At 45.0% G+C, this 19,292-nt stretch overlaps 1 protein-coding gene across 1 annotated transcript in view; it reads right to left on the minus strand.

The window, feature by feature from the left end:
- Nucleotides 1–6,685: 6,685 nt before the first annotated feature.
- ABCG1 (ATP binding cassette subfamily G member 1) overlaps nucleotides 6,686–19,292 on the minus strand; it is a 95,198-nt gene continuing 82,591 nt past the window's right edge. The window contains exons 11-15 of the mRNA XM_069760680.1: nucleotides 16,386–16,554; nucleotides 15,066–15,166; nucleotides 14,536–14,694; nucleotides 14,018–14,136; nucleotides 6,686–9,625 (exon numbers count right to left, since the gene is read on the minus strand). Of these exons, the coding sequence (XP_069616781.1) occupies nucleotides 9,397–9,625; nucleotides 14,018–14,136; nucleotides 14,536–14,694; nucleotides 15,066–15,166; nucleotides 16,386–16,554 (777 nt within the window). The 3' untranslated portion in view covers nucleotides 6,686–9,396. The remainder of the gene's footprint in view (nucleotides 9,626–14,017; nucleotides 14,137–14,535; nucleotides 14,695–15,065; nucleotides 15,167–16,385; nucleotides 16,555–19,292) is intronic.

The raw sequence follows: 19,292 nt of genomic DNA on the forward strand, positions 1-19,292 counted from the left end.
GGCGTTGGGGACTGGGTGGTATGATCTTGGTTCTCTAATGGAGTTATGTTGTTGAGGATTGGGTGGGACTGTCTCAGCTCTGGAGTCCTGGTGTTGGGGACTGGGTGGCATGATCTTGGTTCTCTAATGGAGTTATGTTGTTGAGGATTGGGCGGGACTGTCTCAGCTCTGGAGTCCTGGTGTTGGGGACTGGGTGGTATGATCTTGGTTCTAGAGTGGAGTTATGTTGTTGAGGATTGGGTGGGACTGTCTCAGCTCTGGAGTCCTGGTGTTGGGGACTGGGTCGTATGATCTTGGTTCTGGAGTGGAGTTATGTTGTTGAGGATTGGGTGGGACTGTCTCAGCTCTGGAGTACTGGTGTTGGGGACTGGGTCGTATGATCTTGGTTCTGGAGTGGAGTTATGTTGTTGAGAATTGGGTGGGACTGTCTCAGCTTTGAAGTCCTGGTGTTGGGGACAGGGTGGTATGATCTTGGTTCTCTAATGGAGTTATGTTGTTGAGGATTGGGTGGGACTGTCTCAGCTTTGAAGTCCTGGTGTTGGGGACTGGGTGGTATGATCTTGGTTCTAGAGTGGAGTTATGTTGTTGAGGATTGGGTGGGACTGTCTCAGCTCTGGAGTTCTGGTGTTGGGGACTGGGTGGTATGATCTTGGTTCTCTAATGGAGTTATGTTGTTGAGGATTGGGTGGGACTGTCTCAGCTCTGGAGTCCTGGTGTTGGGGACTGGGTGGTATGATCTTGGTTCTAGAGTGGAGTTATGTTGTTGAGGATTGGGTGGGACTGTCTCAGCTCTTGAGTCCTGGTGTAGGGGACAGGGTGGTATGATCTTGGTTCTCTAATGGAGTTATGTTGTTGAGGATTGGGTGGGACTGTCTCAGCTCTGGAGTCCTGGTGTTGGGGACTGGGTCGTATGATCTTGGTTCTCTAATGGAGTTATGTTGTTGAGGATTGGGTGGGACTGTCTCAGCTCTGGAGTCCTGGTGTTGGGGACTGAGTGGTATGATCTTGGTTCTCTAATGGAGTTATGTTGTTGAGGATTGGGTGGGACTGTCTCAGCTCTGGAGTCCTGGTGTTGGGGACTGGGTGGTATGATCTTGGTTCTCTAATGGAGTTATGTTGTTGAGAATTGGGTGGGACTGTCTCAGCTCTGGAGTCCTGGTGTTGGGGACTGGGTGGTATGATCTTGGTTCTCTAATGGAGTTATGTTGTTGAGGATTGGGTGGGACTGTCTCAGCTCTGGAGTTCTGGTGTTGGGGACTGAGTGGTATGATCTTGGTTCTCTAATGGAGTTATGTTGTTGAGGATTGGGTGGGACTGTCTCAGCTCTGGAGTCCTGGTGTTGGGGACTGGGTGGTATGATCTTGGTTCTCTAATGGGTTATGTTGTTGAGAATTGGGTGGGACTGTCTCAGCTCTGGAGTCCTGGTGTTGGGGACTGGGTGGTATGATCTTGGTTCTCTAATGGAGTTATGTTGTTGAGGATTGGGTGGGACTGTCTCAGCTCTGGAGTCCTGGTGTTGGGGACTGAGTGGTATGATCTTGGTTCGCTAATGGAGTTATGTTGTTGAGGATTGGGTGGGACTGTCTCAGCTCTGGAGTCCTGGTGTTGGTGACTGAGTGGTATGATCTTGGTTCTCTAATGGAGTTATGTTGTTGAGAATTGGGTGGGACTGTCTCAGCTCTGGAGTCCTGGTGTTGGGGACTGGGTGGTATGATCTTGGTTCTAGAGTTCTGGTTTTTGAGACTCATGGTATTGTCTTGCTTCAAGAGTCCTGGTGTGTTGAGGACTTGGTGGTATGGTCTACATTCTGGATTCTGGGGTTTTAAACTAGGTGGTATGCCCTGGGTTTTGGAATCATGTTGTTGGAGACTAGTTAGAACAGTATCGGTTCTGGAGTCCTGATGTTCAAGACTGAGTGGCATGGTCCTGGTTCTGGAGTCCTTACGTCGAGGTTTTTCATGGTATGGTCTGAGTTGTGGAGTCATGGTGTTGAGGTGTTGGTGTTTGGGTCTGAATTCTGAAGTCTTGAGGTCTTATTGTCAGGGTTCTAGAGTTTTGGTGTTGGAGTAGGGTTGTTAAAGTATTAATGATAGAGTCTCGTTGCTCTGCTCAGGGCAAAGGCGGACATATCATTGGTGCAACCTGTGCATCAAACAGGTGCCCAAGAGGAAAGGTAACCCATTTCCACATCTAAAGCAGAAAGAATTGTGCATTATGATGAGTTATTGGACTGTAAAGGGTCCATATACTATTCTTGCACAGGGGCCCTATTCTGTCTGTGTCTGCCAGTGGGTCAGGGTGCTACAATATGGGTCGTGCTGTCCTGATGTTGTGGTCAAGATGTCACGGTGTAGGTTCAGGATTTTTGGTGTTGAGGTGGAGTGTTGGTGCTGGTTTCTGACATTTTGATGTTGGGGTCAGGGTGTTTTGATTAGGATTATAGTCTCGATGTTAGAGTTAGTGTGTTACAATCTGGGTTGTGAAGTCCTGGTGTTGGGGTAAGACGTCATGGTCTAGGTTCTGGATTTTGGGTTTTGAGTTATGGTTTTGGGGTGTGACATTGTGGGTGTTTACATCTGGTTTCCGATTCATTACGTTGAGGTCAAGGTGTAATGTTACAGATTCAGAATTTTTGGTATTTGGCTCTGGGTGTTTTGGTTAAGATTATAGAGTTTTTTGTTAAGAGTTAGTGTGTTACAATCTGGGTCGTGAAGTCCTGGTGTTGTAGGTAAGATGAAATGGTCTAGGTTCTGAATTTTTGGTTTTGAGTTATGTTGGGGTAAGGGTATTATAGTAAAGGTTCTGGATTTTTAATGTTTGTGTGTAACAGTGTGGGTGCTTACATGTGGTTTCTGAGGTCAAGGTGTCATGTTATAGATTATGAATTTTTGGTGTTGGGGTCAGGGTGTCACGGTCAAGCTTCTGGATCTTCAAGGCCCTATTCATTAAGACTGGTGATGTACATGCCAAAAATATTCGACTTTTCAAAGTATTTTATGACAGTTTTCAGGCGTACAATCGAGTCCTTGGTATTGTGGTCAAGGTGTTGCGGAGTGTTGGAGTCTCAGGTCTGACATTCTGGGGGCTGGAGCTTTTCGGGTCACTAGTTCTGAATCATTGAAATCTGAAGGAGTTTTGAGAAGCTACCTATATATTAAAAACTGGGAAACGTGTATGTCATGCCATCCACAATTCCTCCCTGAATAAAATTTAGCAAAAAAGGGGGCAATTCTGACCCAGAATTATCACAACTGTTCGAAATACAACGATTATATCTATTAGAAACCAGAAAACCTTTCATACATTCAGTCTGGAGGTCTCAATGTAGACTAGAAAACAATCTACAAGGAAAACTAAATATGGACTCAATATAAGTGAACTATCACCATGTCTGGGCCCTGTGTTCTGGAATTCCTGCAATTGAGCTCAACCACAGGTGAAAAAAACAAAACAACTAATCTGGTTGCTATGGGCATGCAGGAGGTCCATAGCAACCAATCACAGCGCAGCTTATATCTCTTAAACAGCTCTACAAATATGGAAGTAGAGCTCTGATTGGTTGCTCGGGCCAAGCTAGATGAGATGTAATGAATGATAACACACAGATGGTAAAATCCGGGCCGGCATCAGTAAAAGGGCTGTCCAGTAAATAAACCTTAAAGGGATCTTCCCAATATTGGCATTTGTGGCATACGCACAGGAATCTGGGTGCATTCATTCTTTGCTTGGATGTTGTGGCTGGGGGCCACGTCACCCAGGACTGGGCTCAGGTTTATGGGGGCTCTTAGATGACAGATTACCAGGGGGCCTCTCTTGGTCGAATTTTTCTCCTCACTTTCCAGGCGTTATAACTTTTTTATATTTTGGGTGAAAGGGTTATAATTTTCCTCATTACCATTTTGGGGTCTGGTCTCTTTTTACACAATTTTCTAGGATGAGAAATGATCAAAACACCGATTCTGTCATTTCCAACCTCTTCTATGCTGCAGTCAGGATGGGCAGTGGCAGCTAAGCGGTTGAACTGATCCGATCTCAGCTGGGATACCTGCAGTTCAGAAGCCCAGCCCATACATGCAGTGTGTACGTCCGCTGTACTTGTGCAGTGGATGTCACCTATGGGGGGCTGCCCTGACCTCACCAGATGGGTTGGAGGACCTGCCTTCTCCATGTAGATCTGAATCCTAGAAATAGAACCCATATCTACCCTGTATATCCTGTAGATATGCCATTAACGCGCCTGGGAGGAGGAGCTGGTAATTTAGATGTAAGGGACACATCATGTAAATCTTATCCTGCAGTTACCAATTTTTACCCATAATTGCTTCTGGGAGTACTCCTATATATTGCATGTAGGTAGCATTTACAATTCCAGAGCTGCATTCATAATTCTGCTGTTTTTGAAATTCACACAGTTCGGCATTCTCTGTTGGTTCAGATTCTGCACGGAACTTGATCTGCTGATATGTTTTCTTTTAGGTGTCATCTGTATATCTGGTATTGTAGAGTAGCTGACTCCACCAGCAGAATAGTGAGTGCAGCTCTGGGGTATAATAGAGGTTGTAACTCAGGATCAGTAATGTAATGTTTTGTACACGGTGACTGCACCAGCTGAATAGTGAGTGCAGCTCTGGGGTATAATACAGGATGTAACTCAGGATCAGTAATGTAATGTATGTACACAGTGACTGCACCAGCAGAATAGTGAGTGCAGCTCTGGAGTATAATACAGGATGTAACTCAGGATCAGTAATGTAATGTATGTACACAGTGACTCCACCAGCAGAATAGTGAGTGCAGCTCTGGGGTACAATAGAGGTTGTAACTCAGGATCAGTAATGTTATGTTTTGTACACGGTGACTGCACCAGCTGAATAGTGAGTGCAGCTCTGGAGTAATATAGGATGTAACTCAGGATCTGTAATGTAATGTATGTACACAGTGTCTGCACCAGCAGAATAGTGAGTACAGCTCTGGAGTAATACAGGATGTAACTCAGGATCAGTAATGTAATGTATGTACACAGTGTCTGCACCAGCAGAATAGTGAGTGCAGCTCTGGAGTATAAAACAGGATGTAACTCAGGATCAGTAATGTAATGTATATACACAGTGAATGCACCAGCCGAATAGTGAGTGCAGCTCTGGGGTATAATACAGGATGTAACTCAGGATCAGTAATGTAATGTATGTATCGTGTATACTCAAGTATAAGCCGAGATTTTCAGCCCATTGTTTTAGGCTGAAAGTGCCCCTCTTGGCTTATACTCGAGTCATTGTCGGCGGGGGAGGGGGAGCGGCGGGCTATCACATACCTGCTCCTGGCGAGGTCCCTGCATCTCCGATGAGCTCCGGGCGCTGACAGCTTCCTCCTGTGTTCATCGGTCACATGGTACCACTCTTTACAGTAATGAATATGGACGTGACTCCAATCCCATAGGGGTTTAGCCGCATATTCATTACTGTAATGAGCGGTACCAGTGACCGCTCAACGCTGGAAGAAGCTGTCAGCGCCCGGAGACCATCAGTAAGAGAGAAGTAGGGACCACGCCGGGAGCAGGTGAGTATAATGGGGAGTGTGAGCACTGCGCAATATTCACCTGTCCCTATTCCACCGCCGGGCGCCGCTCCATCTTCCGCGTCCTCTGCAGTGACTGTTCAGGTCAGAAGGCGCGATGACGTGTATAGTGAGTGAACAGTCACTGCAGAGGATGCGGAAGACGGAGCCCGGCGGTGGAACGAGGACAGGTGAATATTGCAAGTACTGGGGGCCTGAGCGATGAGAGGTGAGTATGTCATGTTTTTTTTTTTTAAATCGCAGCAACAGCATATGGGGCAAACGTTTCTATGGAGCATCTTATGGGGCCATAATCAGCATTTGTGCAGGATTATATGGGGCATATTTTCTATGGAGCATCTTATGGGGGCCATAATCAGCATTTGTGCAGCATTATATGGGGCATATTTTCTATGGAGCATCTTATGGGGGCCATAATCAGCATTTGTGCAGCATTATATGGGGCATATTTTCTATGGAGCATCTTATGGGGCCATTATTAACCTTTGTGCAGCATTATATGGGGCATATTTTAATATCATCTTATGGGCCCATCATAAACTTTATGGAGCATTATATGGGGCTTCTGATTCAATATGGATATTCAAAAACACTTAACCTACTGATGTCTCAATTAATTTTACTTTTATTGGTAACTATTTTTACTTTTGACATTTACCAGTAGCTACTGCATTTTCCACCCTAGGCTTATACTCGAGTCATTAAGTTTTCCGAGTTTTTTTGTGGCAAAATTAGGGGGGGGGTCGGCTTATACTCGGGTCAGCTTATACTCGAGTATATACGGTACACAGCAACTACACCAGCAGAATAGTGAGTGCAGCTCTGGAGTATAATACAGGATGTAACTCAGGATCAGTAATATAATGTATGTACACAGTGACTGCACAAGCAGAATAGTGAATGCAGCTCTGAAGTATAATACAGGATGTAACTCAGGATCAGTAATGTAATGTATGTACACAGTGACTGCACCAGAAGAATAGTGAATGCAGCTCTGAAGTATAATACAGGATGTAACTCAGGATCTTACTCCTCTAATCATGTGACTCTGGCCACGATTATAATTTATATGAATTGATGCGATGAAATGAAAACAATGATTTGATGGATATAGGTTTTAAATACAAATTTATTTATCTATACAAAATATTAATATGTTCTCTGCTGATCCACTTTACAAACACAACAGGATCGCCAGAAATCTTTTGGTCAAAGAAAAGGAAAAATCTCTTCTAGTTCATTCTAGGTCGGTGTCGCAATCAGTTAATTAAATAAGTATAAAATAATAAAAATTAAAAGAAAAATCTACCATGAGGTTATCAGATGCTGCTGCGGAAGACCGGACAACCAGCAATGTGACGGCCGCCATTAATGTCCTCAGTATCGGGACCATGTATCCATGTACTATAAGTCTACACTTCTTCCGGCCACAAATTGGAATATGGTGACCACCTTTTATGTAGAATCGGAGTGACAATATTCAAGGTGGAAAAATGCTGAACCATGGCCCTCAATATTTCCCCCCCATGGGACCCCGATGCTGGTGACGGTGCTTTATAAACATGCAGGTAGCGTCGTAGATACATTCGGATAGGGAACACTTCTGCGTTGCAGACTCTAAAGAATACTTTACCTAAAACCCTCAGTGTAGTTGAGCTTATTGTTGAGGTAGTTTGTGCGTAGAGTGGAGAGCAAAAATACCACCAAGCTTGGGTGGGACAACAACGATCGAATGGGGTCTCCACCAAGAGTCTCGGGAGCGGTTTTGAGTCTACATTCAGTAAAGTTTTGTTTCATTCTACAGAACATCTGATCAATAAGTAACTTAAGAAACAATTTTCCATAGGTTTTTTTTTTTTTAGAAAAAATCTGATTACTAATACCAATGGCTACTGGATCCACTGCCTAAATCCATTGGGTCATTAGTCAGTCCTTTCCAGGACTAAGACAAAAAAGGGACAAGGAAGCTTAGCTGGATCTCCGCCATGTTCTTCTCTTACATTCTACTGATTTATTCATCAGATTTTGGTAAAAATATAGAGAATACTTAACCCCTGGCCTGGATTTACATTGAATACGATCTAGCACTATAGACGAGGGCAGACAGTGGTTGATAGGATTAAGACGGTTTTTTTTGCTCTGATTTTTTTTTAAGGTAAGTCAAAGTATAAATCTGTATATCTAAAAAAAAACATACAAATGGTCTTCAGTTTCTTTTTGCGTGGTCAAAAAAAAATCCATAACAAATTATCAGACTAAGGTATGACATCACTTTATGATCGGCGGGCTGCCAGCCTACTGGAACCCCCACTGGTCCTGGTTATAAAGGGGCAGTAGCGCTAATTTTACCCCTGTTCTCCTTTACTGCTTCTTTCTGCACACTGGCACTCTGCTACCTGCCCGCGCCCAATTCAAGTCGGTGGCCATTATAAAAGGAAAACTTAGAGGGGCACAGTGCGAAATCAGGTATATGGACCCTTCATTCTTAGAATCAATGGAGGTCCCAGGAGCCAGACCCCATCGGTCATAAAGTGATGGTATATTCTATTGATAAGCGAGCATTTTACAAGATGGGAGTAGTCTTCTAAGGACATGATAGGGTGGTGAAAGTCACCCCATCTTGGGTCATATAGACCACAAGTTCCCACATCCTTTGCTCCCCGAAAGTCCACAAATTTTTATGCAGAGAAAGATAGGGGCTGAAAAGTCTTTTGCTTGGGAGAGAGTCAGCTTTCTGGTGCCCCCTTCTCCTCCTCGTGGTCCCATAACGTTGCTTTGGCATGCCTCAAAAGACAAGTCCACTAAAGACAAGTGAAATTACAAACCTGGATGTGGATGATTTTGGTTAAAAGTTTTTGTGAGCGATTTTGTAAGTACCTTACAATCAAATGACTCCCTCAAAATCATCTCGTGACTACATTCAGACCTCAACCAAGTCTATGGTGGGGCCATATAATAAAAGTTACGTTTAGATATACGCCTTCAAGAATACTTCTGAGACCAGTTCTGGAAAAGCAGAACAAAATTTTAAAGGATTCCCATTCCTAATCAAGCTGAAGCAAGACTCTATAGGTCATATTTGGGTCTCGCCTTTTTCACCAGAAAACGACCATGATGTTGCCCTAAGGTCAACATCTCCCTGCCCCACAGGGGCAGAAATCACTAGTTCCCACGACTTCCAGGATGTCCCTGCTAAGAGGGTATTAGCACATAAGGCATGTTTTATTACCACCCCCCATCCCCAATAGCTACCTGGGGTAGTTTTTTAATAGATGCAACTGTACCCACCAGGTCAATCCTATTGCGTTATCTCAAATATTCCCTTGGTGACCGATTCTGGGATTGTCAAAGTCATCTGGAGCATTTGGAAGATCTATAATTTCCAAGAAGCAGATGTCTTCAGGATTCAAAAAAGGAAACATTTTTCCTAGTGTCAAATTAGCAAAATTACCCCATTACACAGTCATTAGCTGCAGGGACATTCTACGTCAATAATAGACCAAGGTTTATGGGATGAAGATGTCTGTCCGCCCTTATCCTTGAAGGAACACTGAGAAGTTGACTCTTGACCTTCTAGATTTCCCTTCTGCTTCTTCCTAGTTAAATCTAGGAAGTTTATAATTAACCAATGGCCTGAAGGAAAAGAAAAATACCTCCACAGTTTTTGAGAAGATCACCCAACGAGTCAACTAACCCAACCAGGATGCAGCAAAGTTGGGTCTGGTGGCATCTCCCGAGCCCTTGTAGACCAGTACAATAATGATCTTCGGTGGAAGTCTTCCATGTATCCATCTAACTAACCTTTCTTCATAGCCCAAACTTTTACCTCTCCGCCCGGATTTTGTATCGTAGTACGAAATAGGCTATGAGGCGCAGAGTGATGAAGAAGACTCCCAGGATGATAAAGTCTAAGTACAGCTTTGCATTTTCAACATCCAGTTCTTTCAGTATGGCTTCCGACTTCTGGAAGTGGCAGGTTTCATCTTTGTCGCAGTGAAGGTCTTCTCTGTCCAGACCGTAAATAGATAAAATGACTCCCTCGAAGCCGTATCTGTTTAAAAAAAGATATTGTGTAAATCTAGTGGGAGTGAAAAATAAAGGTGAAAAGAAAAATTGCTATTGAGGTGGAGAACATAAAGAGCACCCGTCGTTTTAATTTTTATTTCATAAATCAATAGTACAAGTAAAGATAAGCAACTTTGCAATATATGTTATGGGTGAAATCTGCTTCTTTCTCCTGAACTGATAATTTGCTCTCAAACCAGGGAACTAAAATTAGCAAAATCTGTGTTCAGGGAAGACACATTTTCCCATTACTGAGATTGGAGATGATAGATGGTGCTGTTAAAAGTCCATGGTGGAGGGAGGAGCTAGAGGCGGATACAGACATTCTATGGAGGGGGAGGAGCTAAAGGAACACAGACATTCCATGCAGGGGGAGGAGCTAGAGGAACACACAGACATTCTGTGGAGGGGAGGAGCTAGTGGAACAGACATTCTATGGAGGGGAGGAGCTAGAGGCATACATAGACATTCTATGGAGGGGAGGAGCTAGAGGAACACACAGACATTCTATGGAGGGGAGGAGCTAGAGGAACAGCCAGACATTCTATGCAGGGGAGGAGCTAGAGGAACACACAGACATTCTATGGAGGGGAGGAGCTAGAGGCAGACAGACATTCTATGGAGGGGAAGAGCTAGAGGAACACACAGACATTCTATGGAGGGGAGGAGCTAGAGGCAGACAGACATTCTATGGAGGGGAAGAGCTAGATGAACACACAGACATTCTATGGAGGGGAGGAGCTAGAGGAACAGACAGACATTCTATGCAGGGGAGGAGCTAGAGGCAGACATAGACATTCTATGGAGGGGAGGAGCTAGAGGCAGACATAGACATTCTATGGAGGGGAGGAGCTAGAGGCAGACATAGACATTCTATGGAGGGGAGGAGCTAAAGGCAGACAGACATTCTATGGAGGGGGAGGAGCTAGTGGCAGACACAGACATCCTATGGAGGGGAGGAGCTAGAGGCAGACACAGACATTCTATGGAGGGGAGGAGCTAGAGGAACACACAGACATTCTATGGAGGGGAGGAGCTAGTGGCAGACACAGACATTCTATGGAGGGGAGGAGCTAGAGGAACACACAGACATTCTATGGAGGGGAGGAGCTAGAGGAACAGACAGACATTCTATGGAGGGGAGGAGCTAGAGGAACAGACAGACATTCTATGGAGGGGAGGAGCTAGAGGCAGACATAGACATTCTATGGAGGGGAGGAGCTAGAGGAACACACAGACATTCTATGGAGGGGAGGAGCTAGAGGAACACACAGACATTCTATGGAGGGGAGGAGCTAGAGGAACAGACAGACATTCTATGGAGGGGAGGAGCTAGAGGCAGACATAGACATTCTATGGAGGGGGAGGAGCTAGTGGCAGACACAGACATTCTATGGAGAGGAGGAGCTAGAGACTGACATAGACATTCTATGGAGGGGAGGAGCTAGAGGAACACACAGACATTCTATGGAGGGGAGGAGCTAGAGGAACACACAGACATTCTATGCAGGGGAGGAGCTAGAGGCAGACATACACATTCTATGGAGGGGAGGAGCTAGAGGCAGACACAGACATTCTATGGAGGGGAGGAGCTAGAGGAACACACAGACATTCTATGCAGGGGAGGAGCTAGAGGCAGACATAGACATTCTATGGAGGGAAGGAGCTAGAGGCAGACATAGACATTCTATGGAGGGGAGGAGCTAGAGGCAGACATAGACATTCTATGGAGGGGAGGAGCTAGAGGCAGACATAGACATTCTATGGAGGGGAGGAGCTAGAGGCAGACAGACATTCTATGGAGGGGGAGGAGCTAGAGGCAGACATACACATTCTATGGAGGGGAGGAGCTAGAGGCAGACATAGACATTCTATGGAGGGGGAGGAGCTAGTGGCAGACACAGACATTCTATGGAGGGGAGGAGCTAGAGGAACACACAGACATTCTATGGAGAGGAGGAGCTAGAGGCAGACATAGACATTCTATGGAGGGGAGGAGCTAGAGGCAGACATACACATTCTATGGAGGGGAGGAGCTAGTGGCAGACATAGACATTCTATGGAGGGGAGGAGCTAGAGGCAGACATACACATTCTATGGAGGGGAGGAGCTAGAGGCAGACATACACATTCTATGGAGGGGAGGAGCTAGTGGCAGACATAGACATTCTATGGAGGGGGAGGAGCTAGTGGCAGACACAGACATTCTATGGAGGGGAGGAGCTAGAGGAACACACAGACATTCTATGCAGGGGAGGAGCTAGAGGCAGACATAGACATTCTATGGAGGGAAGGAGCTAGAGGCAGACATAGACATTCTATGGAGGGGGAGGAGCTAGTGGCAGACACAGACATTCTATGGAGAGGAGGAGCTAGAGGCAGACATAGACATTCTATGGAGGGGAGGAGCTAGAGGCAGACATACACATTCTATGGAGGGGAGGAGCTAGAGGCAGACATAGACATTCTATGGAGGGGGAGGAGCTAGTGGCAGACACAGACATTCTATGGAGGGGAGGAGCTAGAGGAACACACAGACATTCTATGCATGGGAGGAGCTAGAGGCAGACATAGACATTCTATGGAGGGAAGGAGCTAGAGGCAGACATAGACATTCTATGGAGGGGGAGGAGCTAGTGGCAGACACAGACATTCTATGGAGAGGAGGAGCTAGAGGCAGACATAGACATTCTATGGAGGGGAGGAGCTAGAGGCAGACATACACATTCTATGGAGGGGAGGAGCTAGAGGCAGACAGACATTCTATGGAGGGGAGGAGCTAGTGGCAGACATACACATTCTATGGAGAGGAGGAGCTAGAGGCAGACATAGACATTCTATGGAGGGAAGGAGCTAGAGGCAGACATAGACATTCTATGGAGGGGAGGAGCTAGAGGCAGACATAGACATTCTATGGAGGGGAGGAGCTAGAGGCAGACATAGACATTCTATGGAGGGGGAGGAGCTAGTGGCAGACATAGACATTCTATGGAGGGGAGGAGCTAGAGGCAGACACACATTCTATGGAGGGGAGGAGCTAGAGGCAGACATAGACATTCTATGGAGGGGAGGAGCTAGAGGCAGACAGACATTCTATGGAGGGGAGGAGCTAGAGGCAGACAGACATTCTATGGAGGGGAGGAGCTAGCAAAACACACACACATTCTGTGAAAGAGGAAGGAGTTCGTGGTACACACAGACATTCTACAGAAGGGTGGAACTAGTTGCACACACACATTCTGTAGAGGGGGAACAAGTTAGTGGAACACACATTCTGTAGAGAGGGAGGAGCTAGTGGAAGTTACACACCAACATTCCACTGCAAGTTCTTCTTCACACTCCTCCGTAGAACTTTATAAGCACCAACTGTCATCTCCTATCTCAGGAAAGGGAAAATCTGTGTTTACATGAAAATTGAGAATTTTGAGAATAAGAAAATTGGTCTAGGAGGAGAAACAGGCAGATTTTGGTAATAAGATATATTACTTGTTTCTTGTTTTCACATGTACTTTTGAATTATGGAAGAAAAAAAAAATTCAACTGACACCTAGTCATCAAAAGAAGGGGAAAGGGTGTCCACTACTAAAAAAGTTTGCTCTTATTGTGCATGATCCAACTGTCAGATCAGTTGGATCTTTGATCAGTCACCCTGCATGTTGATGGTTTCCTGACAGCAACAGATTTTTTTTTACACTAAAACTAATGAACAGAGCTGAAAGCTAAGAATAATAAATGCTGCGCACTACCTCACTCCCGGAAAGAAATGGCGGGCATCCTAGAACAACAGCACTACCTGAATAGCAAATGTTAATACAAAGCGAACAAACATAATCTCTGTGGGAACTGTCATGTTTATGTCTCTGATCATCATTAATATATATTTTTTATTTTCAAATAGATTAACAAAGCGACGGCTCCATGGTTGGCATCGATCACTGATGATGCCGGCAGCAGGCTGGCGTTGCGCCATTAGCCGTTGCTGTGTGGTTGTAAAATAGCTCCCCCCGGTGGACACAATGAAAATCTCTAGGATAGTTTTCAGGGGCAAATAGCATTGAAGGGGTTGTTCATGATTAGAAAAATGTCTGCTTTCTCCCAGAAACAGCAACACCCCTGGGTTCTTGTGTTATTTCAGCTCAGCTCCATTCACTTCAATGGGGCTGATTTGCAGTACCAGATACAACCCATTTTCAGAGGGGAGTGCTGTTTCTAAAAGAAACCAGACATTTTCTATTCCTGGACAACCCCTTTAAGTGGGGTCATAGACTCATTTGTTGTCCTAGTGTAGCTTTCATGTCTACCGGGCGCTGCTTATCTCTATAGGAACCACGGCCTCATATAAATACAGGAATGCACAAGGCAAATTAATGCCGCCATACCTGACATATGACATATAGGACATCCACTGCAGGTAGCCGGGAATAGTGTCAAAGCTGACAAAGAATCCAGAAAACAGCAAAACGGGGATCGCCGTCACCGGACCCACAAAAGTCGCCACCTGTAGAAGGAAGAGGAGTATTAGTCTTAAAGCGATCTTTGACGTTGACGTTCAATATCCTAAAAATCCCTCTAGATTTACTGATGTAGCAGAGCTGAGTCAGAATTCACATTCTGATGCGTCATCTATTCTTTATAAAGGAAGGTAAAGCCGTAGTGAAGAAATAAAGCCGCCCCAAAAACGTACATGACAAATTCAGCTCTGCTATATCGGTATGAATCCGTGCACTATATACGGTATACTGACAAACATTCATTTTCTCACTAGGTGGCAGAGTGTACATGTCTCATAGAGCGAGTCTTACACAGGACGCCCCCTAGTGGTGGCGACAGGCGGTAGATATTTTAACATTGATGTATGAAAGCGGAGGGAATGATCCGAATCCGGTAACCTCCGTACCTGTAACGAGGTCGACGCTGCCCCAATCAGAAGTCCCAAGGACTGAGCCACTAGGGAGGTCATGGTTCCCAGAGCCGAGAACAAGACGAATCTCAGGGCGTCCGACGGCTGCGATGTCATCCAGTACACGATGCTGCAGTACGCCACCGGGAACATAATCTAGAAATAAAAAGAATACATGGATGGGGTGACTACCGCCTTCAGCTCCAGGAGGGGGGGTACATACATGCATAACAGGATTGGGAAGTCCCACATTTGTCTGACTATTTCCCAAAAAATTGGGACAGTCCGGTCAATCTGGGACTGTTGGCAAGTATATAGCATTCCCAAAAACTCAAAAAATTCCTATCTGTAGGAAATCTCATAACCAGGGACGTAACTATAGTGTGTGCAGCAGAGGATGCAGCCGCACCAGAGCCCAAAAAAGCCCCGTATATATATATACACAGCTGGATGCCGGTCACCTAGCTTCATTTTTAAAACCTTGCTTTAAAAAAAATGAATAAGTGTAAAATGTGTTTATATGTTACCTGGAAGGGGACGTCGGCCATGGTTTTGGCGAGGTAGTACGCCTTCAGACTGTACCAGTAGTTGAGATGTTCCCTAAGAAACACCCCCATCTCTAGAGGAACTGCGCAGAAACAGAAGGCAGGAGATTATTATTATCATTACATCCACTGCAATCACAGGATGGACACTGCTTTCCTGAAATACTCTGTGCTGCGGGGTAGTCTCTCAGTTGTCTTCTTCCCCGGCTCCCATCACGACACCGCCCCTGTCCTCACTAACATAACATGAGCCGACTGGTCACTGCTTCCCACAAGGTCAGCACACTCGTCTCCTGAAACACTCTGTGCTGCTGGGGGACTCATTCCCAGCCTGTGAATTCCTACCCCTCCGCAGGTCATGACACTATCAGCCATGTTCTTGCTAATGACAGAATTGACAGGTCGCTGCCTCCTCCAGGATCAGAGCGTTCATCTCCTGAAACACTCTGTGCTGCTGGGGTTACTCTGCTGCTTCCACTATTTGATACATCGCCATTCCCCTCCTCTCTAACGCCATCACATGATTGAATAGGTCACTGCCTCCTACTAACTCAGATCACTCATCTCCTGAAATACTCTGTGCTGCAGGAATCACTATTACTTCCCCTATGGGACTCTCAGTCCCTGACCTTGCACTTGCCTCCATTTCCCACCTCACTTCATGACGCTGTCCTCTCTAATATCATCACACGATGGGATAGGTCACTGCTTCCTACAAAGTCAGATCACTCATCTCCTGAAATACTTTGTGCTGCAGGAAATCCTACTACTTCCCCTATGGGACTCTCAGTCCCTGACCTTGCACTTGCCTCCATTTCACTGCTCGCATCATGCCCTCTCTAATGCCATCATCTAATGGGATAGGTCGCTGCCTCCTTCAAAATCAGATCACTCATCTCCTGAAATACTTTGTGCTGCAGGAAATCCTACTACTTCCCTTTGGGACTCTTAAACCCTGACATTACACTTACCTCAATTTCCCTCCTCACTTCATGACGCTGTCCTCTCTAATATCATCACACGATGGGGTAGGTCACTGCCTCCTACAAAATCAGATCACTCTTCCTATAATACTCTGTGCTGCAGGAAACCCTACTACTTCCACTATGGGAGTCTCATTCCCTGGCTTTGCTCTTCCCTCCATTTCCTTCCTCATATCCCCTGTCCTCAGTAGCCTCATCACAGGTCACTGCCTCCCACAAGGTCAGCGCACTCTTCTTCCGCTGCTGTAATCATTTCCCCACCATCACCTGGACTCGCATAGTGAAATGAACGGTAATAGTTTCCATACATTATACTCACACGTGAGGACGGTCGGCATGAGAGCCGCGAACATCAAGAAGAGCATGGAGAAGAAGAGGAAGCCGGAGTTACTCAGGACCTTCTTAGCCTCGTTACCGATCCCGAGGTAGAGCAGCCCGATAAGGAGGCCGATGCCAATGTGGGACATGATACGTAAGTGGGTCAGCACCTGGGGAGGGGAGGAAAGTCAGCTGAGGCCCAGACAACCCCCCGAAATGTTACACAATGCGCACTGGCTCTAGAGACTGCAGCTTGGGATGTGATTGGAGAACACAATGACAACGTCCCCTTAACGCGCCTATTTTAGGGAAAGAAAAGTTTCAGTCTTTTGAACACAACTTAAATGGAGAGGCATTGTACAGCACTGATATGTACTCACTGTATGGCACTATTATGTAGGCACTACGTGGCAGTATTATATGATATAGGCACTGTACAGCACTGATATGTACTCACTGTATGGCACTATTATGTAGGCACTACGTGGCAGTATTATATGATATAGGCACTGTATAGCACTGATATGTACTCACTGTATGGCACTGATATGTAGGCACTACGTGGCAGTATTATATGATATAGGCACTGTACAGCACTGATATGTACTCACTGTATGGCACTGATATGTAGGCACTACGTGGCAGTATTATATGATATAGGCACTGTATGGCACTGATATGTACTCACTGTATGGCACTGATATGTAGGCACTACGTGGCAGTATTATATGGTATAGGCACTGTATGGCACTGATATGTACTCAGTGTATGGCACTATTATGTAGGCACTACGTGGCAGTATTATATGATATAGGCACTGTGTAGCACTGATATGTACTCACTGTATGGCACTATTATGTAGGCACTACGTGGCAGTATTATATGATATAGGCACTGTACAGCACTGATATGTACTCACTGTATGGCACTATTATGTAGGCACTACGTGGCAGTATTATATGATATAGGCACTGTACAGCACTGATATGTACTCACTGTATGGCACTGATATGTAGGCACTACGTGGCAGTATTATATGGTATAGGCACTGTATAGCACTGATATGTACTCACTGTATGGCACTGATATGTAGGCACTACGTGGCAGTATTATATGATATAGGCACTGTATGGCACTGATATGTACTCACTGTATGGCACTGATATGTAGGCACTACGTGGCAGTATTATATGGTATAGGCACTGTATGGCACTGATATGTACTCAGTGTATGGCACTATTATGTAGGCACTACGTGGCAGTATTATATGATATAGGCACTGTGTAGCACTGATATGTACTCATTGTATGGCACTGTTATGTAGGCACTACGTGGCAGTATTATATGGTATAGGCACTGTATGGCACTGATATGTACTCACTGTATGGCACTGATATGTAGGCACTACGTGGCAGTATTATATGGTATAGGCACTGTATGGCACTGATATGTACTCACTGTATGGCACTGATATGTAGGCACTACGTGGCAGTATTATATGGTATAGGCACTGTATAGCACTGATATGTACTCACTGTATGGCACTGATATGTAGGCACTACGTGGCAGTATTATATGATATAGGCACTGTATGGCACTGATATGTACTCACTGTATGGCACTGATATGTAGGCACTACGTGGCAGTATTATATGATATAGGCACTGTATAGCACTGATATGTACTCACTGTATGGCACTGATATGTAGGCACTACGTGGCAGTATTATATGGTATAGGCACTGTATAGCACTGATATGTACTCATTGTATGGCACTATTATGTAGGCACTACGTGGCAGTATTATATGGTATAGGCACTGTATGGCACTGATATGTACTCAGTGTATGGCACTATTATGTAGGCACTACGTGGCAGTATTATATGATATAGGCACTGTGTAGCACTGATATGTACTCATTGTATGGCACTATTATGTAGGCACTACGTGGCAGTATTATATGGTATAGGCACTGTATGGCACTGATATGTACTCATTGTATGGCACTATTATGTAGGCACTACGTGGCAGTATTATATGATATAGGCACTGTATAGCACTGATATGTACTCATTGTATGGCACTATTATGTAGGCACTACGTGGCAGTATTATATGATATAGGCACTGTATGGCACTGATATGTACTCACTGTATGGCACTGTTATGTAGGCGCTATATGGCACTATTTTATGAGATAGGCACTGTATAGCACTGATATGTACTCACTGTATGGCACTATTATGTAGGCACTATGTGGCAGTATTTTATGAGATGGGCATTGTACAGCACTGATATGTACTCACTGTATGGCACTATTATGTAGGCACTACGTGGCAGTATTTTATGAGATGGGCACTGTATAGCACTGATATATACTCACTTTATGGCACTATTATGTAGGCACTACGTGGTAGTATTATATGGTATAGGCACTGTATGGCACTGATATGTACTCACTGTATGGCACTATTATGTAGGCACTACGTGGCAGTATTTTATGAGATAGGCACTGTATGGCACTGATATGTACTCATTGTATGGCACTATTATGTAGGCGCTATATGGCAGTATTTTATGAGATAGGCACTGTATGGCACTGATATGTACTCACTGTATGGCGCTATTATGTAGGCACTACGTGGCAGTATTATATGGTATAGGCACTGTATGGCACTGATATGTACTCATTGTATGGCACTATTATGTAGGCACTACGTGGCAGTATTATATGATATAGGCACTGTATGGCACTATTATGTAGGCACTACGTGGCAGTATTTTATTAGATAGGCACTGTATAGCACTGATATGTACTCACTGTATGGCACTATTATGTAGGCGCTATATGGCAGTATTTTATGAGATAGGCACTGTATGGCACTGATATGTACTCACTGTATGGCACT

This window comes from Ranitomeya imitator, chromosome 3 (assembly GCF_032444005.1).
Source record: "Ranitomeya imitator isolate aRanImi1 chromosome 3, aRanImi1.pri, whole genome shotgun sequence".
NCBI lineage: Eukaryota > Metazoa > Chordata > Amphibia > Anura > Dendrobatidae > Ranitomeya > Ranitomeya imitator.